We start from the raw sequence: 27,734 nt of genomic DNA on the forward strand, positions 1-27,734 counted from the left end.
GATTGCGTTTGATAATATATTTTTAATTTATTTGCTAACGAGAAAATAAGAATGCTGCCAATATCTCCTTTCGTTCCAAACTTTCATTATTATTATGTATAATCGATATTAATAAAGTTATATTTCATTTTTTCGCGATATTTTTCTCAAACTTCTTCACCAGGTTAGGTTGTCACGACGAGATGAATGAATCGATAATCGGCTGAAAATTCATCTTTCAATTTTGTTTATTCGTCATCGAAACTACAATTCCGACCTTTTCATAGGTTGAGAACCCTGACTTTGGTATCGCGGAACGAACATTCCGTCGCTTCTACGAACGAATAGAGGAAGCAGCTTCGCACACGCATACATACGTGCTCTCCGTATGGACTACTACAATGACGGGGCGTCTATGTGCCCCCGTAGAAACAGGAGACCGTATTGTGCGGTTTGGTGTGTCTACAAGTTTACGCGAGATAAGCGTTGAATGGATTCGTTTATTGAATTTCACACGGTCCTACGAACCTTCGCCGACACCGCCAATTTTTCGATTCTCATCATTTTCTTGTTAGCACGCGTTGCTACCACACATATTCACACAAAGTCCATACAAAACTGTTTAAATCATTATTTTCAGTAATCTACATTTTTTTAAATGTATTATAGATTACCTCTCATTAATTATTTATAATAGCATAGATAATTCTACTTATTTTATTTCTACACACTATTATTTTTTTATTGTAACAAATATGATCAAAGTAGTCGCATTTTATCTAATTATCGCTAAAATAAATAAATTTGAAACTGTGACGAGAAAATACCTGGGTTCACACAAAGTTCTTAGTCCGTACAAAACTATTTAAATAATTATTTTCAATAATCTACATATTTTAAATGTACCTATCATTAATTATTTATAACAGCATAAATTATTCTACCCATTTTATTTCTACACACTATCATTTTTTTATTGTAGCAAATATGATTCAAGTAGTGACATTTTATCTAATTATCGTTGAAATAAATAAATTTGAAACTGTGACGAGAAAATACCTTGGTATGTATCCCGAAGATTATAAAATATTTATATAAATGTTCTACATATCGTTATTCATCTAATATTAAAGCGCAACAGTAGTAAAGATATTTACGATCGCCGATTTATTTATTAGAAGAACATAGGAATGCGGAATATTCAAGCTCTATCGTAATCCGGGATCCATCTGGAACTTCGTTGGTCCGTCTGTTAAAATAATCGACATTTGGAACAGTTGCGTACCGGAACGACGACGCAGTTTCATAAAACGTCTAATCTACACATGTCGGTACAGGCCACTATAATACCAATGTATACGGCTTCATAAATGTCGCATACGCCATTACGAGCCAATGCTTGGCGAGGCTACGTTGGCGAAACGCCTAGGAAGCTTCGTTTGGCTCTCTATCAATAGAGTTCCATTCCGAGTTTTCTCCGATTGGCGCCCGAAAGACGCTTCTCGGTTTCCTTTTTACGTAAGAAATGCCCAGTTACTAAATGGCGAACAAGAACATATATCACGCAAAGTCCACAAACTGTAAAATAATAACAAATGGACAATTTATTTGACAATATTAATTTCTTTGTAACGCATAAATATCTCAACACAGATTAAAGTCAACAAAAAGTGTGATAATCTAATTCTAAAAATTCCTTGATTTATATATATTTTAAACCAATTAACATATTAATTTCTATATAATATATACTCTTGTTACATGTGTTAAAATTTTTACATAAAAGAATAAAGAGATATATACATGTGTAATTGATGATAAGAAAGAATAAAGTTAATTATGCATCGTTTCTAAAAGACATCAGTGTCGCGATGACAATTTAAAAAAAAAAAAAAAAAAAAAAAAAAAAACCGTTGCGTCAGACAATAACTCGTGTTCAATCTCCGTGAAAGCGAAAACTATCCCCAGGAATCCGGAGGAAAAGAGAAGCGGCGAATGACCTCCGGAACAAATGCCGTCATTTGCATGTGCGTGCGTGCAGCTTCAAGTACGCCTGACGGCCGCCATGTTTATTCAATGCACGACCGTTCATTACCCACATGACAATATTGGTCGATGGATGGCGAATCGTTCGTATCCCACGATACGTACGCGCGATTTGATATGCGAGCACTCGTGAGTGCACGCTACGCACGTGCGAGAAGAGAAGCAGAGAAAGACGATCACGTGGCGGTGACCGCCGCCGGTGACATTTTCGAGGATGTTTAAATGAGAGAAATTGAACTAAATCGTGAGCCCTTATCGCGAAAGACATTTTTTCCCGAGTTATCATAATTTAGCCTGGTCTCGTATCTGTAATTATTATATAAACTATTAATTGATACGTGCAAGGGAAAATGCTGTTTGAGAAAAGAGCTCTTCTTTTTGCAGCTCGTGTTACGCTTTTATTTTACTCAATTTTTTTCAACGTCTGCGCGAAAATAGCGATCGTTATCAGCGACACGAAATAATAACGTAATACAATTAACGAAATTCTGTAAAATCGATCGTTTGCAATTAATTTAACGTATTTCCCCAATAACGTCGATTTATTATTTGTGCACCGTAATAATGTACGAATGACACAAAACAGCACGCATATGGCATTCCGCCGGAAACATGACTGCGGATAATCATGTACTCGGCATGATCAAGATTTTATTGATAGCCCCTAATAATCCACGATACACGGGACCAGGCGTTACCATAGCAACCTGTATTAACTTTGATCTCAGGTGGGACGCCCACCGGAAATGTGTTCCACTATTCGTCAATGCTCGGTGTAATCAAGATCGAGAACACTTCAATAATGCACGACCGGTTAATCAGTTTCCAATACGGCATCGAGCATGACACGCAGCGATGCGCGAGACCAGAGGTCCTATCGCCACTTCCGACGGGGCTTTCGCGGTTTCACTTTTGGAACATCCGGTGTAATTACAATTTAATTTTTTCGGCAATAAAACAGACAGGAAACGATAAACGATCGATTCGAAACTCGAGAACATTAATATTAATGTGGTAAAAAAAAAAAAAAAAAAAAACCGGATTATCCTCAATAAGATAACATTAAGCATCCTTCTATAGTGATTAAAAATATTTAAAGTCTCATGCGCGCTTAATTTTCCGACATAAAATGTTAATACGACGAATTGAATTAAATCTTTTCAAGAACATTTAAGTTTCAAAAATCAAAAGTGAGGCGACAATTTTCTCTCTCTCTCTCTCTCTCTCTCTCTCTCGATATTTTCAACCCTGATACTCGAAACTTTGGCATCCGGTGCTTTTGTCTCTGCGCAAACACGCTTCTGGACAGCATAATCGGACCGAAGAATCGATCGTGCCTGCAGCAGCATCAACAACAGCAATAGCAGCATCCACGGCATTCTATATATGGCGAATGGCCGTCGTCGGTACGATGTGAAGGGGACCAGGTTTGCATACAGGGTGGCCGCGGCTGACCGGGTTTTGCGTCGGGAAATTTGCATTGAACGACGCACGCGGATGCACGCGCGGGTCACAACGCGCGTTTTCAGCCAACAGGCGAATATATCGTACATGCGTGCGCAGTCTCTCTCTCTCTCTCTCTCTCTCTCTTCTCTCTCGAGCACGTCCGTGCGTGTAAACGCTCGTCCGAATAGGATGGCGGAAAATTATGCATGAGGATTTCGCGCGACTCAACCGTCGCCGAGTATTCACGTGTCGCCCTGGTAATTTATTCGTCCCTCGCGAGCGCGCGCCTCCGCCCGCGGCAACGATCCAGAGGATCAATCGTGGTCAAGATGTGTGAAGAGAAAGAAAAAGATCGCCGAGGGTAAATTCGAACGTCCCACATCGAAATTAATAGGAAAGTTTATATAAAAAAATTAAATAATAATAACTTATTGTGAGTGCGCAATAATGTGACGTATATAGAAACTATATAGAGATTGAAAGCTATACATATCAATAGACGATAGTATTAATATCCTGTTTTTAAACCCAACTTTTATAAATATACAGGAAGATGAAACAAATAACAAAATAGTGACGGTAAATTACTATAAAGGCAATAAAAATTATATAATTTGTTAGAACTTGCGTAATAAAAAAAAAAAAAGTGTTATTATACAAATATTGTATATAAAAAAAAAAAAGTTTCGCTCTACTCTTTTTTACTCTATTTTAACTTGCAATACAGTTCTTCAATTAATATAAAATTGCCTAAATTTTTTTCTTCTTTTTCATTGATAACAATTTGATTTGACTGTGCGATCGAACGTAATTTTGTAAAACACTTTGTCGCATGTTGCAATACATACTTTTTACTCTTTTTTGTTTTAGTTTCGACCGTGCAAGAGTCATCTTCGTTTGGACATACTGCTTCGCAGATGGAATGCGGTGACGGAAGGTACGTTTTTTTTTTTTTTTTTTTTTTTTACTCGGAGCAGTGCAGAATCTTTGTAAGGGATGTAGAAAACGTTGACGAGTTCGAAAAAAAACGACAAAATGGAACTGGTAATCGGAGTTATTCGCGCGAAGTGAATCACCCCGGGGTTTGGCGCGCGAGAGAAGGAGTGGGATCGAGACGAGAAACGGGAGAGAGAGAGATGACGAACGTGACCCCCGCAGAAGATAACGCGGTAAGCGCTTGTATATACGCGATTGCATGCATGCAGGCGTGCATATTTGATCGCGCCGCCGTGCAACAATGGCGTTACACAAAGGCAACGCGTGACTCACATCGCTATTTACACGGACACGGAATGTAAAATTCAGTGAACGTCCATTTTGCGAATTGTTCTAATTATGTATGCGTCTGTAACTTACTCGAAAGTGCATCCGCGTCATTTGCGTAGAATTAAAACTGCATTACCCAAGAATCTAACAATAAGTCTGACAACGAAGCTAACATGTTAATCGATGAAAAGGCAAATGTTGCGTAATATTCGCTATATAAGTATCACGTAACAAAATTGCGACATGTGTGATCAGTCATAGTTACATTTCACGTGCAGATTGTTGTATAAAAAAATTAAATAACGCTTAAATAGAGGTTTCGTTTAATATCATTTTATAGTTATTATTTCTTATAAAAAATAATACATATACATATATAGTAGATATTTATTTAAAATGCAACTATTAAATTGATAAAAAGTAAGAATGTTGTATAATATTGAAATATTTTATTATCTATATCATATAAAAAGAGAAAGAGAGAGAAAATAAAGCAACCGATTGCTCGAGTCTTTGATGAGAAAAATATACATTTATTTCTGATTCGAAAACTCAATTAAATATTTCAAATAAGATTTTAATTAACGTACAAACAAATTATAATTATCATTAACATTAATTATTTATAATTTGGTAATGGAAATTGTGTTTACGTGTGGATACTCTTATTTTCCATTTCAAATATTTTATTTATCTCTCTGATATGATTTTATATGTAAGAAAAAAACTTTTTTTTAAAAATATTTTGCAAGACATCTCTATAAAAGGACATTAAACGAAAACTTGTAATGATAAATTTTCTCGATATATGTCTCTCACGCCGTATTTATTTGCGTATAAAATGCCCATTTATTTCTCCTCTGAACTTATCGACAGCAGCAAACGTTGTTCGAACGATATATGTGATAGAAAATAGTATCGACGAGATACCGCGATTTTTTATCTTGTGCCGCTTTATCGAGATTTGGGGTTTCGAGAGTTTTGGCATTAACGATAGCTTTCGCCCGTGGCTCGAGTCACGATTGCACACGTAGCTCGTTATGTCTAAACGATCGCTATTTTTTTCTATCTCCGATATAGCTATCGTGCTGCCATGTCCATTCGTATTCGATTTATAACAGTCTCTTTCGGGATTGAGATAATAATATCACATAACATGCAAGAGTAAATGGAGAATAGTAATCTCTACCATCTGAGACGCGGTTCCAAAATCGCCCCATCGATCATACGATAGAGTTACAAATGCGTACGTAATTTACATACTTTTACAAGATTTTTTATTGAATGTAGCATATACGTATAATCCAATAGGCATAATTAATTCCTTACTTCCTTATCGGGTATCTAATTGTAAGAAAATTATTTAATTTTTTCACTTCGCTCTTTTTACGATATGTCGCTGTTTTTACGATATTTGAATTTTCAAAAAAACATGAAGAAAAAATTGCTACCGCGAATTTATTTATGGTTTACAAAAGCGTAGCATTTGAAAAGCGCGTTATAGCCCAAGGCGTGCTCGTGCATGTTTTGCTTTCGCGCCAACGGACACCAGCGCGCTTTTACGCACGATATATCGTTGAATTGACGCTGATGCATCCGTCGCGCGCGCGCGCGCGCGCGCGTCGACGAAGATGGAATAAAGCCTCGCCGCTTCGAATCCGTCCATTTCTGATGGACTATCGCTAAACGCCGGATCACACAGCGTGCAAAAAATTGAGCTTCGCAATTGACGAGCCGCGAGACATGCATGCGTGCATCCATATATCGATGGCATAAGAGTTATAATTCAAAATATACGCGTATTCCTAGATAGGTATTCAAGGATAATCGTATCAAAGAGATAAGATTTTTTTCAATAAACTCCAACAAATAACTCGATTTTTAGTGATCAAATGGAGCACTCGTCAAATTGATAACTGAATTAATGATGGCAATTAATCATGTGTTATAAATTCTGATATTTCTGCAAATAAATTATCCTATATTAACAATTTATAATCCAACAGAGAGAGAGAGAGAGAGAGAGAGAGAGAGAGAGAGAGAGAGAGAGAGAGAGAGAGAGAAGAGAAATAACGTTAATATTTTCATTTTCCATTTCGAGTACTATATTTTGTTCACCTTCTTGTAATATATAATGTATAAAAATTGTTAACAATATTTATAAGCGAAACAATAAGTTATAAAGATAATATAAAAACAAAGATAAAATAAGCATCTCAACTTTCTGAAATTTTGCATTGAAGTATCTCTTGAAATCAATCAAAGAGAAAATAAAAAATCTCAGAATACACCGGGATTTTTTCTCGTTTTTTCTCTCTTCTAACGTGACTCACGCGTGTACAATTGCAAACTTGCGATCACGGCGTCATAACTCGCCTTCGAAGAGTGACCAATCGTGCGCGAGGTTTCCGGCGGATCTTACGTGGCGTATCGACGTAACTGTCGATACTTCGCCTAATAATATGCGAGATCGGCGTTCGAATGGGCCGTATCGCCGCAAAGCGGACTTCTCGCCGCTGAATTTCGCGGACGCTCCGATAATGCACGCCCGGTGCGGATTGCGTTAGATTAAACTTGCCCGGCCTCCGCCTGCCCCTGCGTCGATATTCGACTTTATCCGTCGACGGTCCGTCAAATGCCCGATGGAAATAACTGATGAAAAGTGCGCCGTGGGCCAAAAAAGGCGATTCTTTATTTTTCGCCTACCGATACACGTCGACGTCTGAGAGACGGGTCGAGAGTCGGCCTTATTCGCGTGCAACGAGAAAGCCATTCCCGTACGTAGATCCTCGCGATAGACGTTCGTGCGTGCATATCGAGTGGTTCATATGTATATGTGCATGTGCATGTGCATGTGCATGTGCATGTGCATGTGTGTGGGTATGTACATTTTAGGAAAAATATTTATTCCCAACGTGCGAGAATACTCGCAGGTGCATTCGATATCAAATATTTATTCGCCGCGCTGTGAGTGACGTAATATCGCCGTGCGTTTGCTACTCGAAGAGAAGACACGGAATCGTCTGTATAACTTTGAAATTCCGGCCGGTAGTTAAGGAATTCCGAGTAGTTTTAAGCAGACAGTCCGGTGTGGAGTAACTTCGAAGCAACTAACGCGAAATTTCATTAGCTTGCTTGCGGTATGTCCTTTACGTATTCAGCAAGCGATTTTGCATGTCGAAAAGAAATTGTAAAGACATATTTTCTGTATCTCGTGTCGGTAATGGAGAAATAATAATATATTTACATGCGCGAAAAAAAGAATATAATAAAAACAATTATTACCGTAGCGCTAAGTTTTAAAACTATATAATTATACAAGATATTTCATTTGATTGTGTGGATCACATTTAGATAAGCAGAGATAGACACAATAGTATTTAAAATAAAAATGTAAGAGTTAATTTTCCTTTATTGAATTGTACAATATTATTGCACATTATAAAATAACAATTCTCTTCTATCTTAATTAAAATATAATTTAAATTTATATTTAGTTAATTTTGCGACTCAGAAATAAATATTTTAAATATGTATTCACACTACAATAGCGTCAAATACATATTTCAAATAATTAATGGAAATAATTATCTCTTTCATTAAGTGAACAATAAAATATTTGAGTTACACAATGTTTCTAAATTTATATTCATTCTACATATATTTTTTAAGGCTTACGTACGTACGTTTGTTAGATTCATTAAATTATATTGTTTTTTAAATTGTATTAAATAATATTTACTTTTGAAATAAATAGGTATCTGTTTTGTGTCACAATTCGAATTATTTATTACATATAAGATAATATTTAGTAATATTTCAAATAAAATTAAAAGTAGTATTTAAAACCAAGCAACTAGAAATTTGGCGAATAAGAGCCAAACGCGGATGTTAATGCGTCGATTTCGCAGAAAATAATTTTTCTGTGAAATTGATAAGTGCACAGGGCAATATTTAAAATAATTGATATAAATTAAAAAGCTCTTGAATATTATTTTAAATAATAATTTCTCTCTTTCTTTTGGAAAAAATTTTTAAATGATTATTTTAATTAATAATTTTAATTTTAATAATTAAACATTTTAAATAAATGCTTCTTATGTACATATTTATATTTCTATTATTCCTCTCTCGCGGAAAATAAATCTGCGAATAACATTTTTTATTTCAATAAAAGTATATAATTACTTTAATGTCTACATTCGAAATGTGCTCATCGTTATATTTAAGATTCTAAGCCAAGCATATAATACTCGAGAAACTTCGTTTAAATTCAGATCAACTCAACATGCTTGCTAATAATTCGTATAATCTATAATACGGTGATTCGAAAGTCCATATCGCTTCTCGTCCGTGAGGAGCGATTCACCTTCAAGAACGGATGAGAGCGAGGGGCAGATGGCGATAAAGGCTGCGAGAAGCGGGTTCTCGCGGTACGTAGTAATAGAATGGTAAATACTTCATTAGCGCGTTACTGCACCCCGGTGGCCGAGCGATGGCCGGGAGAAATCGCGGAGCAAATGAAGCAACCCCCGTGTGGCACGCGTAGTGTAACGCTTCTTTCTCTCTCTCTCTCTCTCTCTCTCTCTCTCTCTCTCTCTCTCTCTCTCTCTCTCTCTCTCTCTCTCTCGCTTCTTCGCATCGTGCCCGTACGAGAAATCGCTGTGAGAGTACATTAAGTGTCATTAAGGCGCCCGAGTAATCGCATCGACTCTCTCCCTCTCTCTCTTTCTCTCTTTCTCTCCCACACATTTTACGTCAGCTGTATTATAATTTTCGTGCCGGAGGGTTGCAATCAACAGCGTTATTATGTACAGCACATTACAAGGTAGAGACGTGTTGCGAGCATTCTCGAGCGCGTTGAAGTATTAAACGAAGATCGCGAGCACCGAAAAATGATAATAACACTTTAACAAGAGTGGCGAACAGATTCGCGCCGAGCGAACAAGCTTGTAATAACTCTTCTCGCGATGTCTTATCATCGCCCGTGATAGATTCACGCGACCTCGATGCGATAAATTTACGCGACGCGGTAATAAAGGGACGATTAATAATTAATAATGAACTTATATATGCTTTTGATACAAAAGACTCATCGTTACATTAAAGAGTTACTTTCAAGTACTACAGATAAAGGCCTGAAAAGGATCGTTTATCTAAAACGGTAACGCGCGCGGCATTAGACCGGAATGCGGCGAGTTAAATAAATCATGCTGTTTCTATACTCGACGCTCGTTGCGCAAATAGACAGGACGTGCACTTTTGACCTTTGAAATTAATTCTCCACGAGCTCGTACGCGCTACATACAATAAGAGAAATTCTTTAGAGGAGCATTACGTCAGGTAGTACATTACAATACCAAGATTGTGCTCCGTTTTTCCTTCCGGATGATTTTTCCTCGTGAAACACTTTCGAGAGAGAGAGAGAGAGTTGCCTCGAGAGTCGACGAGATTTCCACTTCATTGACCGAACGACAAAATAAGTAAAAATAACCAGCTCTCCCGAGAGTCATGGGAAACGATATTCCGGAATATTCCAGGAAAAGAAGACACCTCGATGATATCGATACCTCGAATTAGTCATATATGTTCTCTGAACGATCGGATCGCTTTTGCACGCGCACGTGCTCGCTCGAGGAATCACGAGACTTTCGCGGACAGGTTAATGGTGATATCATTATTGCAGCCGGTCGTTATTCACCCTAACAAACTGTGCGGCGCGATGCATTAATCTCCCGAGGCAATGCATCACCGGGCCGCAGTGCTTTCTCGCGTAGGCAATGTCTATGCATTCGGCTTGCGACATACAAGCCGAAAGCTGATGGCTCGCGTATGCACGTCTAACGTGCATATTTCACTTTCGCGCGACCAAGTGCCGTCTCTCGGCTTTCTCGAGTAGCCTCGTCGAATTAGAGGGAAATTTCCAGAGCGTGACGGGAAAGACGACGCCGAAAGGACCTTGCTTTTCTCACTCGACGATACTTTTTCACGTTCTTAAGGAATATCGCGAATTACCATTCCTTTGGCGCTACCTTGGCTGACAGCAACACCGACCTTACATCAACGACAACAGTAGCGACCTTTTATGCTCCAAACATCTTTCTCAAATTACACAATACAGAATATGGATACTATCTCAAGAATAACAAAATTTATTTCGCTTATTTCATAAAGTTGTTTTTTTTTTTTTTTTTTTTTTTTTTTTTATAGCATCTTGTACGGAAAAAAACGATTTTTAACCGTCATCATAAAATTGAAAATTCCCCAAAGTACCGTACTTGGAAAGTACAGGAAATAAAAAGTGAAGACGATATGTCCTTCCTCGACAGATATATTTGGAATACTTTCAAACTTTGTACTTTACCATGTTGCGAATAAAGACTGTGGAAGTTATCCTTCTTCGACAGAGTCCCCATGTATTATTCACCCTTATGCCTCTGATATTTTGCCCTTGAACGCTCTAATGCGTCCGAAAGGTATGAAAGAGAGAACAAGCATGGAAAGTGGTTATGGCGTTTGACAAAAGTAACCTCGTGAGAATAAAACACTCTTGGCCCTTGAAACATCTTACACGCGACCGCTATCTTCTCGAAAGCATATCAAAACTTTTTTCGACTTCAGTGACAAAGAAGATTATTATATTAAAAATATAAATAGATCTCTAATGTATATTTCATGGTAAGCTATACTGTTTCTGACAGAGTAATAACAAACTCAATTTATAAGAGAGAGTGAAGAAAGTTTCAATATAAAAGAATAATTTCCATTACTTAATCGGAGAACAAAATTATATGTATATATATTCCTATATATTTGATAAATAATAAAAACTTCAAGTCACACATCAATACAAAGTCAAGTTAAAATCAGCGAAAACTCTAAATTACGAAACATTCTTGACCCTTTTAACTCGCGGAGTCGCCAAAATGTCGAGATAAAAATTACTGTATTTATCATAGTCTCGTATTTATCTGCGGACATTTGTACGCCGGCTCCGAACCGAATTTCCTTTTAAAGCAGAATAAAAGGAAGAAAAAGAAGACATACGGCTCTCATTTGACCGAGCGCTCTCATTTTCCCTTTGTTCGTAATTCCTTTACAGAAACGTGCACTTTTCAACGACGGCATTAAACAAGAATATATACCGTATATAAAACCGCGACAGTAAAAGAAATAACAAGATATATACATATCCAGTCAGAGTGCATAATAATGCGTCGTCGTGCAAACACAGACGGTGCATTAAAACGGTTCAAAGCGAAAATCTAGCGTGCGTGCCGTTATAAATAACATCGTAATTAATAATTTCACGGTGGCGAACCATTTGCGTCGGTTAATTCATTAATTGTTTCGCGACATTTAGCGTACATTCTGCGCTTATCTCTGTGATAACATCACGATGTAATTTCGTATCGCCGGCTTTATTTTCTCGTGCAATCGCACGAGTGTGTGCGTACATACGTGCATGCAAATACAATGACGTTTACATTAAATACAACATTATCCGTGTAATTGTACGACATATTAATGTCAGGTAAAACGAATGTCGATCGTCACTGCGACTCGATCGAACGTTCGACGACATCGCTCCGTGCGGGAAAAAAAAAAAAAAAAAAAATAAAATTTTTGTTGCGGCCAACTCGTGCTTGAAAATCACGTCTCTCGTTACGCAAATGTGTCATCACGAGATTCCCCCCGAGATTTATCGCGCGCGGTCTGCAGTAAAAACCGCGCTTTTTCCATTGTGTCGGCTCTCTCGAAGCACGAGCGGCGTGCGGAAAAAATACTCGGTTCATATCTCATTATTGTTATGCATTTATGATCAAAGCTATTCATATCTCTCTTTATTTAATGATGCGGCAAACTGACAAAAAGCTCCCGACGCTCACATAGGGCTGTTTGAGCAGAAGTAAATAACGAGAATGACAATAAAATGAAAATATTTAGCTTTTTAATCGCATGACATTAAACGGGATTATGATTTTAACGGAGAATTACATTATATAATTCTATACATGTGTACACAAAAAGGAAATTATATCGACATCCGTACATCCGATGATATTAATAACAAGCATAAATTCAATACGAGACGTGTTCAATTACGGTGCTAACCTGGAAAAACTGATGTTGCGACGAACCTTGACGACATCATCAAGTATAACACAGCTACATAGCTCCTGCAAACCGCGCTATTTCCGGATGGTTCTTGCTCCGAGGTGATGCATCGTTGCATCGCGTACTGCAATTAGTCCATGACGCGACAAATAGACGAATGTATAATCCCGACGCAGCGTTCGCCTTTAATCAAACACGACGCGATCCCATATGCGTACGTAAGCGCGGAAACGGCTGATATTAAATCACATTGACATTCTACTTGATTCGGTCCTTCGCGCTACTCAAAATCCACCATTAACACGAAAAGCAAAATAATTGTTCGAATAAGTATAAGCTCAAGTTAATCTTTACTTTCTTTATCATTTTTTCCATAACTAGGTATTTGATTCATTCGGATCAATATGCATTCTATTCTGTACATAAATATGAAAATATATATCTGTGAATGTGTTACAATTAAAGTGTAATCGTTCGAGTGTCTGAAAAAATCAGTTATCCAAATGTCATTCCTCATAATTCGCGCTTCATGTAATCGCGACATTCCAGCGTGTAATCGCTATCGCAATCTGTATTAGATATGAGATTAGACAAGAAGAAGAAATAAAACTTGAGGAGAGACAACAAAGGGCTGCGACCAAGTAACGCGGCATAACTAATGACGAGGAGATAAACGGCTCGGCAAACGACGCGTAACGAGTCAAGGTGGCCGTAGAGATTCCGCGCGGAAACGGACCGGAACCTCCCGGGGGAAACCCCTTGTCAGGAAATTGTTAGGACTTCCACCGTGCACACTAGCGGAAGCGGATCCTCCGCCGCGGCGGCGGTAGCGGTGGCGGGCGACGGTCGACGTAGAACACCAGAACGAGAAGAAAACCCACGGGATGCATGAGATCCGAATTTAGACGGTCGCTCGACTCAAGATTCAAGATAAATAAAGAACGATCGCTCCTCAAGTACTGCTTCGGAGTTTAAAAAAAAAAAACCGGCAATGCAATTTAAGACAAAAACGTAAAAAAAAATACCTACCCTTGTTAATTTCAAAACTGAACAGTTTGAAGCAATAATGATCCAATTTATACGTAAAATTTAATTTTCCTCATTTTTATTAATTTTAAATTAATTAAATTAATTTTCTTAATTCTCAAGCATTTCTTGACTCCCAAGTAGAAAAATATTCGGGGAAAACTGGTAAAGATAAGATTTAAAGATTTACAATTTTTTAAGAAGCAAAATTTTAAGAAACTTTTCTTATCACCTTTGATATTAAACCTGTCAGACAATAATAATCTCTACTCAAACAGATAAATTTTCATGTTGTAATTTATTGCTATAAAAGCAGTTAAAATTAATAATGTCCTTTTATGTTTTTTTTTACAATCTGATTAACAACTAAAGTTAATTAATACCCACTCAATTCTTTTAATAATAGCTTAATTAATAACTTTTTATTCAACTCTCTCTTTATTTTTTTAACTTTACATTTAATTTTCTTAATTAAATAAAGTAGTTAAAAGCTATTATTAAAAAATTGTTAAACTTTTAGTACTATATATAGTTAATTATATCATGTCTAAAAAATATTAGTTTTAATAATAAGATATTGGTTTTGTATGAATATGAATTAATTATTGAACTAGCTATTGAAATAGCTACAAATTAGCTTGTTCTAATTCTTGGTCAGTTATTGGTCAGGAAACAATTGTTAAATATTCTGACAATGAGTAAGTTTTGGCTAGACGTAAACGAGTTATTTATTAATCCATTTTACCTGACTGGTCTCTGATTATTTTTATTTAAAAAATGCTTTCCAATAACTTTTTAAATAACTAATCATCTGTTAAAAAGTAAAATTATATATTAATTATTAAATGGTCTCACATGAAATAGGATTTTATCTAAAAAAATTTCTTTTTCTTAAATCATTAAAGTCACTTACTTCAATAGATCTGAAGTAATAAAAACTGTTTAATAGTGAAACCAGAAAATAATAAAACCAATTTTTAAGTTGTAAGTTAATTTCTTCTGAATATTTTTTTACTTAGAAACATAAAAAAATTAATTTTAAAATACAAGTTAGAAAAATTAAAAAAGTTTACATTAATTTTCTAAAATGTTTAAAAAGATGAATTATATTAAAAACTCTTCAATTGAAAGAGAAAGAAGAGACTTGGATTCTACGTTAGTATAGACACAATTTATATATATATATATATATATATATATATATATATATATATATATATATATTTAAGATTTTAAAATTACTATTTCATTTTACGATTGCGACAATTAGGGCAAAATATGTACATATATAATACGAAGATTATGTACACAATATATACAAAATGTATATATACATAGTTATTACAAAACATATACATAGTTATTATTTCGAGTTCCCGTCAAGTAAGCCTGCGCGATTGTTGACGTTACGAAGTAGCGTAGCGGAGAGTTAAAATGCAACGCGTTGAATAATGGAATGGTTACGAGTAACCTGGGTTAAGTTGCTCATCTATAATAATGCGCAGTACGTAGCTAAGCTCCGCCGAAAGCCGCATTACCCCCGCGCTTAATAATACGTCACGGTTGATAGAGATCCTCCTAGTGAATAAATAATATAAAGATAGAGCGGTGCGTGAGCGTGGTGTATTCAATCACTTCCTACGAGAGAAAGACAGATAATACACGTTCTAAGCTTTCCAAGAAATAAACTCGCGAAAGAATAGCTGGATTATGTGTTACGTATATTTTTATACAGTTTATACTTTTTATAAATTGTACAATCACGATGGATGTACGGTATAATCTCTTTGCGAGGCAGAAGCCAAGTTGGAAATTGTTGAATTTCCGCATTTGATAATTGCTCGCGTAAGTTTTCCAACCCTTTGACTAAGTATTATAGTTTAAACGCTTATCAGTTGACTTCTTCGGGCACTAACGATTCCGCAACCTTGCGCACAACATGATACAAGCTCGATAACGGTGATTTAAGTCGACGGATTAACAACTCGGGTTAGCTGAATAGCTAGTGCCACGCGTTTAACTTCGCGATTAAGCCTGTTTTTGACGTGGCAAATCGCTAAATTAACAAATCATTGTGCATTTATAGAACGATTCAATACGATCTGTAAATCATGTATATGTACTTTTTCACGATATAAATTGTTTAAAAAATTATTCATGCTTCTTATTTCACGTTAAAACTCTTTCGAAAGTGTATAAACAGGCCAGGAACTAGATGAAAACTGTTTTAAGATGGATCAAATGCTCGAAAATGGAACTAAATGGAAACTGTTTTCTAATAATAAATCTAGAATAAATCAAATTCTCTCGAGCAGTGTCTTATCGATACGTATTTATCATAGCTCTATTTAAATCAATTGGTTGCTTTTAAAAGATAAAATTCTTTAGAGTTCATGCAAAAAAAAAAAAAAATATCTTAAATTTTAACCACAAATGATAAAGAAATTTTTTTTAAATTTAGTAGAAAGAAAGAAAGAAAGAGAGAGAGAGAGAGAGAGAGAGAGAGAGAGAGACGCTGCGTGAACTTGGCTTCTCAGCTTACCTTGAGGCATTTACTTAACAGTTAAAATTATTTGTTTAAATTATCAAAAATTATGTAACTCTAGAAAACCAGAACTCTTAATTATCAGTTTTCAAAAAATGAGAAATATTATCTTCAAACACACATACATACACTTTTTAATAACCTCTTAAAAACTCTAAAGTTTTAAATTTTGTCTTCTAATTGTAAGATAAAAATATAGAGTATATACAGTGTCCCAGAATTCACGGACACGAAACGCACAGCGTGATTGTGTCCGTGCCAAAAAAAGCAGCAACTTTTTCCTTAGCAAAAAAGTCAAAGCATCAATATTTTTCTGGTTATAAAGCAATTGAAAAAGACGGGTTTTTCGCAAACCAAACTTTGTAGAATTAAAAGATCAACACATTATATTAATTATATTCTTCCGTTAATTTTAGGTGGAGTATACTTTATTACAATTTTTATTTAAGATTTATTGTTAGTTACAGAGATATATAATAACAAAATTTGGAATCTAATAAAAAATAATAACTTTTCTCGACTGTCGTTGAGGAAAAAGTTGCACCCTATATAGTAAGTCAAGAGCGTTATGTTAATAATGAATAGAATGGGCGAAAGATAAGATATAAGTAATAGATGGTAAACATGTTGGTGCGGACTTAAATATTACGTTTTGTTGATTGTACAGGCTGAATATATTAGTTATAACGATTAGTTTTAGTATTATAATAATTAGTATTATTTGCGTGCTATTATTTATTTTAATACATTGTGACACATAATGTGCAAATTACTTCAGAACAGTAAGTACAGAAGTAAGGACAGAACTGTAAATATCGATTCTATTCTTATTATAAGTATAAACAATAAATAAGTAAATATTTTAATAGAAGAATAGATATCATTTACAAGATAAATATTTTATGTCAAAATAATCAATAAAACTTAATTTTTTGATACTTTTATCTTAATACTTTCTTATACAGAAAAAAAATGAAAGAAATTGATATATATAAACAAACTGTAATTCCTTTTAAAAAGAAAAGACGATTATTTTCTATAGCAACTTTTTAAAAATACCATCCTAGTCTGTGAACTGGTAACTGAACTGATTGCACTAGAAAATTGTACTAGTTCAGAGTTTATCTTTTTTGTATTGGAAAGAGACAGATAAACTCTGAACTAATGCAGCCAGGTCGGCTGAGAAGAAAAGCATCAATAATTGATACACTCTGTACAAAAAAATAAATTTAAAAAAATAGTTTAAACTCGTTCGGTTTAATGTATTTTTATCTTGCTAAAATTATTTATGATTACTTGTGTTAGGTTAAGTTATGCAGTCATCAGTGATAAGATCGTTTATTATTCAAGTAAACTTTTAGTCGGTTCGTGTATATTATTCATGTAACAGACATAATTGCGTAGTACTTATTCGCATCGAGTATGGAACGGAAATATATCATATCGACAGGGTGCCTGAATTTGAACGAAAGAATTTGGAGATGGACTTGTGTCTTTGTACTCTATTTAATCCTCGTCGACGGTTTATGGTTTAATGAATCCGAACCAATAGTCCATACAAAATGGGGCATCATCCGAGGCAAGTGGAGTAAAAGCATACGCGACGAATGGATCGCGAATTTTCTTGGAATACCGTACGCGTTGCCACCGGTGGGCGATTTGAGGTTCAAGGTGTGTAATCTGTAATCTGTTTATTTATGCACAGCATTCTCTTTCCTCCTCACGCACGCATCCAGAATTATCCTAAATAATAAAATATATTTAAAACACACACACATTTTTGTGTACATATAATATCCTTATATGATTCGATAGATGCAGGAGCACATGTTAAATTCGCAAAAAAATTAAAAATAAAAAACATTTCAAATTCACAAAAAAAATTAAAAATATAACTATTTAAATTATATTTCATTTATAAATAAAATATTATTTGGAAATGTTTATTTTCAGTAATAATAATAAGTACAAATTTATAGAAAGAATATTTATTTAAAATATAATAATTAAAATTTATTATTAAAATAATAATTTTAATTATTTTATAGAAATATTGGAAACTTTTATTTAAAATGATATTTAAAATTTTCGAATAACATTTATTTCAAAAGTAATCACTCTTTTCAATTTCTCTCTCAATATTATTTCATAAAACTAACGTGCTAAAATAAAGTGCTTGACTTGATAAAAATTATCGCATATGTAGAATGCAAAATTTTTTGAATAACTTCAAATACGCATAACTCCATCAAAAATGGTCGTATTTGAAAAAAATATTTTTTATTTTAAAGCCTAAAGTCTCTATTTTAAAAAGCATTTGTTAGATTTTGAATTTCTCTTTTCACCCTTCCCGCCGCCCTTTTAAAAGTGAAGACGTGTTTCGTTTCCAAAAAAATTGTCTAGTTTGACGCACTCTACGTGCGTCAAACTAGGCAGCACGCAGCAACTCCCTCCTGGTGCGCATCGTCAGGTAATACAAATGCAGGCGGTGATTAACCAAAAATGCATGGGTAACTTTAATATGCTGTAACTCCGCGAAAAAAGGTCGTATCAGCCTAAATTTTTTTTTAACTTGCAAAGAAAAGTCCAAATTTTACAATGGTTGTCATGATATTGGCAAAAAAATTTATTTCACCCCGTGGAGTGCGTCAAACTGTGTAATTTTTTGGAAACGAAAAAGGTCCTCACTTTTTAAAGGGTAGCGGAAAGGGAAAAAGAGAAATTCAAAATCTAAAATGCTTTTTAAAGTAGAGACTTTAAGCTTTAAAATTAAATTAAATTAAAATTTCAAATACGACCATTTTTTACTTATCTTGAAGTTTCTTGAGCATAAATTTTGTATAAATTTAAATATGCAATAATTTTAATTGTATTTTATTGTAAGAAATAAAAAAAAAATAAAAATTGTTAATATCTCTCAATTATTTAAGAGATTGCTAATTATTAATTACAATATATAATTCTCTTTTTTTTATTTAGAGCCCACAACGATGGAATCACACATGGACAGCAATTCGTAATGCAACAGCTGATGGAGAAATGTGCCTTCAAATTAGCGATTCCAAAATTTTAGGTAGCGAAGATTGCCTTTATTTAAATATCTTCATGCCTTACGTAAGTGTATCATGTATAGATATTATACATAAATAGGTTTAAAAATACTTTAATATTTTAATATTTAAATATTCATATTCAAATAGAAATATTTAAATATTTTGTTAAAAATATTTATTACATATATATATGTAATAAGTATTTTAACAAAATATTTAAATATATATATATATATATATGTAATAAGTACTTTAAACAAAATATTTAAATATTATAATTTAAATATTTAAATATTAATTATAATATTTCAATTTTTTATTTGTTCGAAACTTTCAAGGAGACTACAGAAATTGCGTACGATGTAAATTATTTACTAGATTGTGTGAGAGTATATCTGTTCGTTGTCATAATTCTATTATTAGTATTTTACATCGTACGCAATTTCTGTAGTCTCCTTGAAAGTTTCGAACAAATAAGAAATTGAAATATTATAATTTTTAAAAATAAACACGAGCTCTATCAAATCGTGAGACCAACTTCTGTTTTGATTAAACTGAACTTTTGATCAGTTATATTATTATGGCCACTAGCGGATCCTGATGTCAATAAAGGGGGGAGAGGGTTGACAAAATTATTGGATTTAATTATCCATATGCTTTATTTTCACGGTTTGATCATTTCTTATCAAAATTGATTTTTTTTCCTTTCGAGGGGGAGGGGAGGGTGGAGGTTTGATTGAAATCAAAATTGATTTTTTAACTCCAACCCCCCTCCCGCCCCCCCCCCTACTTAGGATCCATCAGTGATTATGGTGATATTCAGTGGGTTACGTTGGATGCTTGGTTCTTAATGTCTATCAAATATTTTGTATTTGTTTATGTTATACATAGTTTTATTACTCGGCACAAATTTTATCAAAAATTTTTGTAGATTCCAGGCATTCAACGGATGAAATTGCCGGTTTTAGTCTACGTGCATGGCGGTGGATATAGTCATGGCAGCAGCAACAGTAAACTATTCGCGCCGGATTATTTGACAGATCAGAAAGTGATTCTCGTTACACTCAATTATCGGCTTAATATTTTTGGTGAGCAAAAAATTATTGAATATATATTACTGCCCTTCCTAAACATCTTTCTTTTTTATTTAAAATAATCATTAAATAATCAGATTAGATTTTACCATATAATACGTAGTAGTAACAAGTTTGATCACATAGGTTTTTTTAGTACAACGAACCAAGTCTCGCCAGGTAATTACGGTCTCAAAGATATGAAGATGGCCCTCGAGTGGATACACGAGAATATTCACAACTTCAATGGAAATCCCGAAGCAGTAACCCTTATGGGAGCGAGTGCTGGTGCTGCATCGACTCATTTCCTCGCTCTCTCGAATAAAACAGAAGGACTCTTCCAGAAATATATTTTACTAGGCGGTTCCGCTTTAGGTTCGTGGGCTTATCAGTCCAAAGAATTGTGTCGACAAAATTGTTTGAAATTGGCAAGGCTAGTTGGCTGCCAGCCGAAAAAAAGCGATAATATAATTGCATCAAACGAGACAGTCACCGATAATTCCGAGGAGAAAAATGAAAGAAAAAGCGATGACGTTAACGTCAATGTTCCGTATGAAGATTATAACGAAGAATATATAAAAGATGACGAAGAGATGGTAAAATGCATGAGAACGGTCGATGCAAAGCGATTGGCGAAAATGTTAGAGCACTTTGTAAGTATTTATAATATTATTAAATTCTCATTATATTCTATGGAATTGATGATTTGTATATTACTTTGTGTTAGAAAATTTGGAGAGAAAATCCAATATGTAACTTTGGTCCTACATTGGAAAATGATTCGGAGAACGCCATCGTGACGATGCATCCGTGGAAAATAATAAAGGACGGTTTATTCCGCGATATACCGGCAATAATGCAAGTCGTGAAAGACGAAGGGTTAGTGAAGACGCTCGGTAATTTCCGTTATTACTTTTGTCATAATAATAATATTTAATTAATTAAAGTTGTCGCGCAAGTTAAATTAATTAACGGCGTCGGATAATTTGCGCCCGAGCGAAAGAAAAGCGCGCAGCTATATGATTCATATTATTACATTAATTAACTTTATATCTCTATAAAGTTGAAACTCCCGTCTTATGTTTAAAGTGCTAGCTGTATGACACTCGAGCTCTCTTCATAATAATGAAATTATCTTTAATAAATTCATAATGGTGATTGTATAAAGTTCGATGTGGAATAAAAAGCAAAGGATACTCATGTTCATGTATTTGTTTCAGAGTTCTTTACTGATCCTAATACGGAGAAAGAAATGATAGAGAATTTCGATGAATACGTATTCTATCTTTTAGAAAATCGCGATTGGATTTCCAATACTAGCATTTTCACTGCCGCGGTACAGGATTTTTATTTCAACGGAGATATTTCGTTGGGTGTTAAAGACAACATCACAAAGGTGAGTTGAACTCGCAGAACGAATGAAATTGTGGTGTTAATGACGAAATATTTCTCTCTAGGTAGTGAGTGATAACGTCATATTGTGGCCAACATTAAAAGCTGCGCAACATCAATCGAAAATAGGAAATTCCAGTGTTTATTTTTCTCTTTTTGCATATCAAGGCACATTCTCGTTTACCTTGTCTACGGGAACCCCGGTTCATTATGGTATGTACGTTATCAAATGTAACAATTTTCCCATAACAGAGAATCATACTTAAATCTATATTAATATTAATATTAATATTAAATTTTAATTAATTTTTTATTTTTTACGCAAAATAAATGCGTAATAAAATAGTGATCTTTTGCAGCCATTTTTTTCATTCTTAAATATACATATAGTTTTTAGAAAAGTAATTTCAAAAATTAATCTGATTATGTAAAAAAAAAAAAAAATTTTTTTAAAGTAATTAATTTTTATCATCTTCAATTATATATTAATTCTTTTTCCAGTTAAAAATTAAAGAATTTTAAAATGTAATGGATTTAAAAAAAATAATCTATTCTCACGTGTCTGTCACAACGATGACTTAGACTACTTACTCCCTATATCGAATATCATGTATCCGACTCTTTTTCCAGTTAAGAATTAAACAATTCTAAAATGTAATGGGTTTTTAAAAAATAATCTATTCTCACGTGTCTGTCATAACGATGACTTAGACTACTTACTCCCTATATCGAATATCATGTATCCGACTCTTTTTCCTAGTTAAGAATTAAACAATTCTAAAATGTAATGGATTTAAATGAATAATCTATTCCCAGGTGTGTGTCACAACGATGACTTAAACTATTTATTCCCTATATTGAATAACATGTATTCGAATATGAAGTTACACAATACGGAGACTGATTTTATGATGATCAATATCATGACAGAAATGTGGGCGAATTTCATGAGAGAAGGGTAAATATAATGAAACATATCACACGATATTCATTAATATAAATCTATATATAAGTCTACATCACGAAAATCTGTGTGGCGCGAATAAATCAAAGAATTATCCTGAAATTATTTACCGAGAATTATAATTCCTGAAGCGTGTTATGTGTTGTTTCCGTTTACAATGACGTCGTAGTGCGTAACCGTCTGTAGATGATCCGTTTAAAAGCCGATAGGAGCATCCAATCACTAGGAAATTCTGATCCTCATCCATGATAGCCGGATGATCTTGCTGATCGTAATGTTTGTAATGTTTGTTGCATATTTACAGGGTACCTAAAGCGTGGATGGTCCCTGCGTGGCCCGATTACCGCGATTATCATCAGTTTATGAGATTCGGAATTGGCAAGTCGCCGGATATTGTGGTACAAGCCGATTTCCTGTACGACAGAATGGAGTTTTGGGAGAAGTTGAATGCCGACGTATCGACGGAACCGGCGGAACGCGACACGATCATCGGTGATTCTCCGGATGACACGTCTCCCGCCGTCACGATCGATTACAAATTAACAATTTATCTTCTATTATTAATTGCTACTTTATTTTACGTATATTATTAAAATTATTCAATCTGTGATCGATAAGCAGTGTATTAAAAATATGACAAAACTAACAATAATACACTTATACACAACTCGTTACGGATCGTATACATTTGAAAAAAAAGTTCAATTACGCATATAATAATAATGTAAAGAGAAGAATGCGCGAAGAAATTAATAATAAGGATATGATATTTTATGCATAAATTATATTATAAAACAGTTTTCCTCGCATAAGAAATGTATTCTGTATAAAATATTGTGCAAAATTATAAAATTATATTATATATAAATATTATATGTTAATTAAGAGTAATAAAAATTAATTTATAGTAAAAAATAATAGTAAAAAAATATATTTATCAAGCTAAAATAAATGTACACGTATATTATACCACAGAAGGATATAGAACACGTATGAGTTCGTTCGCCTCTTGTAGCTTAAGACATATTTGCAGTTTGGTGTACTTCCCGCGAAAGCTAGTTTACTTGCACCAGTAAAAAGTAACGATGATAATAAATACGAAGCGAAGCTGTTTCGTTTACTATCTAACGCCTATCTCCATCGCGGCATGAGAACGAGAGCGTTACAGCTGTTAACATCGTCGATAAAGTTTCCAAAACTCGGGGAAGGAAAAGGGAGTTCTGAATTTAACTCCTCGTAAATGAACATTCGAAATGGAACAAACTTATGTTTACCGATCTGAATCGTAAAGTTTTTAAAATTTTTCTTTTTATTCCGCTTTAGATTTGACTTTTTTTACACCATCGTTTTCGTATACAAAAACATAAGTTAAATATTTAAATATATATTCATACATATGTATATAAAAAATAAAATTCTCTCTGAATATATCGAAATGTACAATATTATTCTCGCATAAGGCTTTATTTTCACCACCCATATTTTGATGCTCGACATGTAAGCGTAGGAGAAATCACGATTCTAGCAGACGACTCTTGAGAAAGTCACTCGCGTTTCTGTCCATAATTATAGCCGAAATTAATGTTATGAAAAATCTCCGGCGTCGCGACCGCCGCATTAAAGGCAGGGTGCCTTGTCAAATCTTGTAAAATAATTCCCCGAAAATTTCCTGATTTTCCAAGTATTTTTCAAAATTCCAAATAAAAAGAATATTTCCAAAACTTTTTAATACAATTTTCTTTAAAATAAGTTTTTTTATTGCATGTATTTTCTAATATGTTTTTCATTCATACGAAGGAAAAACACGGAGCCTCTTAAGTTACAATGTTAAATTTATAAATGTACTAAAAAAAACTGAATAACTTTCATAAGATAATTTTTTATCTTTAAAAGTTAAAAAGAGTGAATACTTCATACTGAATATTATGTTAAGACATTAAGTATATAAACAAAAAAAAAATATATATATATATATATATATATATATATTTACACGAGACAAACTGAGACACCACCAAAAGTTCACGTTGTCTCACTTTATCTGCCAATGATTTTTTAAGCATTTCTTATCAAACTTTAAGCGCTACAATACGCTAATAATATATACGCTAATAATATATATTTAATAAGCGCCATAATACGCTTCGCGCCGCACATGTTTATTCTCTGTTTTTCTTCCTTCGCGACAAAATAATATAACAGTAATTTTTCTCTCTACACGGAGAAAATATAATAATAAAAATTAGAATATATAATATTTGTAATCGTGGAATATATTAACATATGTACAAGAAATCACGCGCGATATTTCTATTCAATAATATATAGACGAATATTATATACGAGTATTGTTTTACGAAGTAATAGTACAATTATTCAAATATTTTGATAAACAAATAATCGTTAATAAACAATAAAACAAATATATAATTTATTATTTTTATAGTTTGTGCAAAAAGGGTCATTAATGCCGTTACATATAAATTTATGCCTATACTAGGTAAATTTAATATTAATAATTAATTAATAAGAATTTTCACAAAATGAAATCCAGCTTCATACACCCAAATGGAATTGCGTGAAATATGCTATGCGATCATCGTGACAAAAAAAAAAAAAAAAAAAAAAATTAATTCCACGAAAACGTAGTAAATTACCTTATTATTAAAACCTGATGTCATCCCAAGTTTCATCCTAATCCTCTGTCGATGTATTTTCGAAAGCACAAAACACTCACAAAACACTTGCACTTAAATGACCATGAGTACACTAATTAATCACTTATGACGATCGCGCGACATTTTGCACGACACTCCCGATAATAATCGCACTCCTCGGCCCGAACTTTGTTTTATTTACGACATAGAATAATGCGAAAAAAATAATAGTATTCATCGCGCGAGCAATCGACAAATTATATAACTAAATATTTTCGAATATTACATTATACAGATATACGTCGCGATATTTTCTCGCTTGATTGTCGCCACACGAATAATAAAATTACACGTACAACGCGTTATATATAATACACGATACAAAAACTCGGTGCATTCTTTTGCGCGGATTAATAAATAATACCCTGAAACGATTGTCTGTCTATCAACTCGGCATTCCCGACACTCGTTCGAAATCCGTCATTTGCAACGCGATAAATTATCTCAGTTATATCGTTTACGAATATCGAAAAACGTAAATCACGATCGCGGAGACTAATAATAATAAAGAAATAAATCGCCCGTTATTATGTTCGGCATTCCCGACGATACAAGACGCGAGAAAAGATCAGAGGATCAACATCGGCGGCAGTGACGGCTCCGATTAAATAATCGAGGTGACACTTTAACACAGCAGCTATTTTCCTCCATAGGCGGTCTCAGTCGGTTTCCGTGCGATATTACGCGGTAACACGACTTGCCGCATGCATCGCAAGCAGTCGTCCCTCAGATATCGTCCCTCGTAGCGCCGCGAGCCGCGACACGGTAGCCTTACCCCCTCTGTAGGCTGTCTTGGTTGTTGGCGGTACGCGGCATAAACGCGCGGTATTGCCGCGCGATGGCGCAACTTGTTCCGTGCAGCGCCCATCGACCCGTCCACCGATTTCGAATCACCCGCGATCCGCGACGTTTTCTTCCTCGTACGCTTCACGCTATGGGAGCTGAGGGCCCGCACTCAATGCACCATCTAGTTCGATAAATCAATATACTCTTGCATATGGATTAATAAATAATATGTTGAAACGATCGTCCGTCTTTCCACTCTCGGCACTCCCGCCTAAATGCCAGACTAAATGAAGAGTCCCGGGATAATGGCCCGTTCCGACACTTGTTCATCCGCGAAATTCTCTCTTTCGACCGATAAACAGAGGATCGACATCGCTGGCAGCGATCCCTCAGATACTGACTCCTGTAGCGCTGTACAAGAGCTCCCTTTCACAATTGGTTTTTGCGCGCGGTATCATTACGCGCAGCGTCCGGCATTCGAAAATTTTCCGCCATGTTTTTTTCCTTACGATACGCTTTGCGTATTTCGTCCGTCTTTCCACTCTCGGCTGAGATAATGGCCCGTTATTCGATTCGGCACTCCCGACACTTGTTCCAACTCACCCGCGAAATTCTCCCTTTTGTCCGATTTAAGACGCGCGAAACAGAGGATCAACATCGCCCGGCAGTGATCTCTCTGATACTGACCTCCCCTCTACGGGATATTGAACTTGGTATTACTGCGCGCATTAAGCCTTGTCTACGGTAAGTCGTTGGCGTAGGAAGCCCCAACCAATCACGATTGAATTTAGAAAAGAATAATCCAACGCAATTGGTTAAACTTCTTATGATCATCGACTTATTGTAGACAAGGCTTTGCGCAATTAGGCGCCTGGATACGTGCAGCTGCTCGTCGACAAATTCCGAGAATCGTCTCCCATGTTTTTTTCCCGGAATACGCTTTGCGCTGTACAGACATGTTACTGCTCCGTATTCCTTGTTCCGCGACGAAATAATATGATAAAAATTTCTACATGGAGACAATATTACGGTAAAAATTAGAATAATTATAGAATAATTATCGTGGAATATACTAATTGTACATATACATATATAAAAGAAATAGCAGGATGATTTTATTCAATATTATATATTCAATAATATTATATACGTATATTATATTTTAAAGAAATATTGCAATTATTCAAAAATCTTTAAATATCAAACTATTGCGTAATCATTTATAAACAATAAAAAAATATACATAATTTACAATTTTTATACATATATGCACAATTAATTGTTTGTAGATGATCGGAAAATATCTCGCGGAGCACGCACTCG

The 27,734-nt window shown here is 34.5% G+C and overlaps 2 protein-coding genes across 9 annotated transcripts in view; one reads left to right on the forward strand and one right to left on the reverse strand.

Annotated features, from left to right (window-relative positions):
• Window positions 1-27,734, reverse strand: part of Heph (polypyrimidine tract-binding protein 1 heph) — a 394,763-nt gene that overhangs the window by 310,017 nt on the left and 57,012 nt on the right. Inside the window, exon 1 of one of the 8 annotated variants that reach the window (XM_072902203.1) lies at window positions 25,566-26,304. The exons of the other annotated variants lie outside the window; for them this stretch is intronic. Coding sequence (XP_072758304.1) covers window positions 25,566-25,601 — 36 coding nt within the window. The 5' untranslated portion in view covers window positions 25,602-26,304. Of the gene's footprint in view, window positions 1-25,565; window positions 26,305-27,734 lie in introns of those variants that run through there. 8 annotated transcript variants of the gene reach the window in all.
• Window positions 17,772-24,244, forward strand: LOC140671107 (esterase FE4). The gene is made up of 9 exons (XM_072902205.1): window positions 17,772-18,097; window positions 19,406-19,540; window positions 20,411-20,567; window positions 20,700-21,205; window positions 21,280-21,448; window positions 21,773-21,948; window positions 22,010-22,157; window positions 22,761-22,902; window positions 23,213-24,244. Exons 1-9 carry the CDS (start codon window positions 17,849-17,851, stop codon window positions 23,499-23,501), a joined length of 1,971 nt encoding a protein of 656 aa, XP_072758306.1. The 5' UTR covers window positions 17,772-17,848; the 3' UTR covers window positions 23,502-24,244.

The sequence above is a fragment of the Anoplolepis gracilipes genome, chromosome 11, assembly GCF_047496725.1.
Source record: "Anoplolepis gracilipes chromosome 11, ASM4749672v1, whole genome shotgun sequence".
NCBI lineage: Eukaryota > Metazoa > Arthropoda > Insecta > Hymenoptera > Formicidae > Anoplolepis > Anoplolepis gracilipes.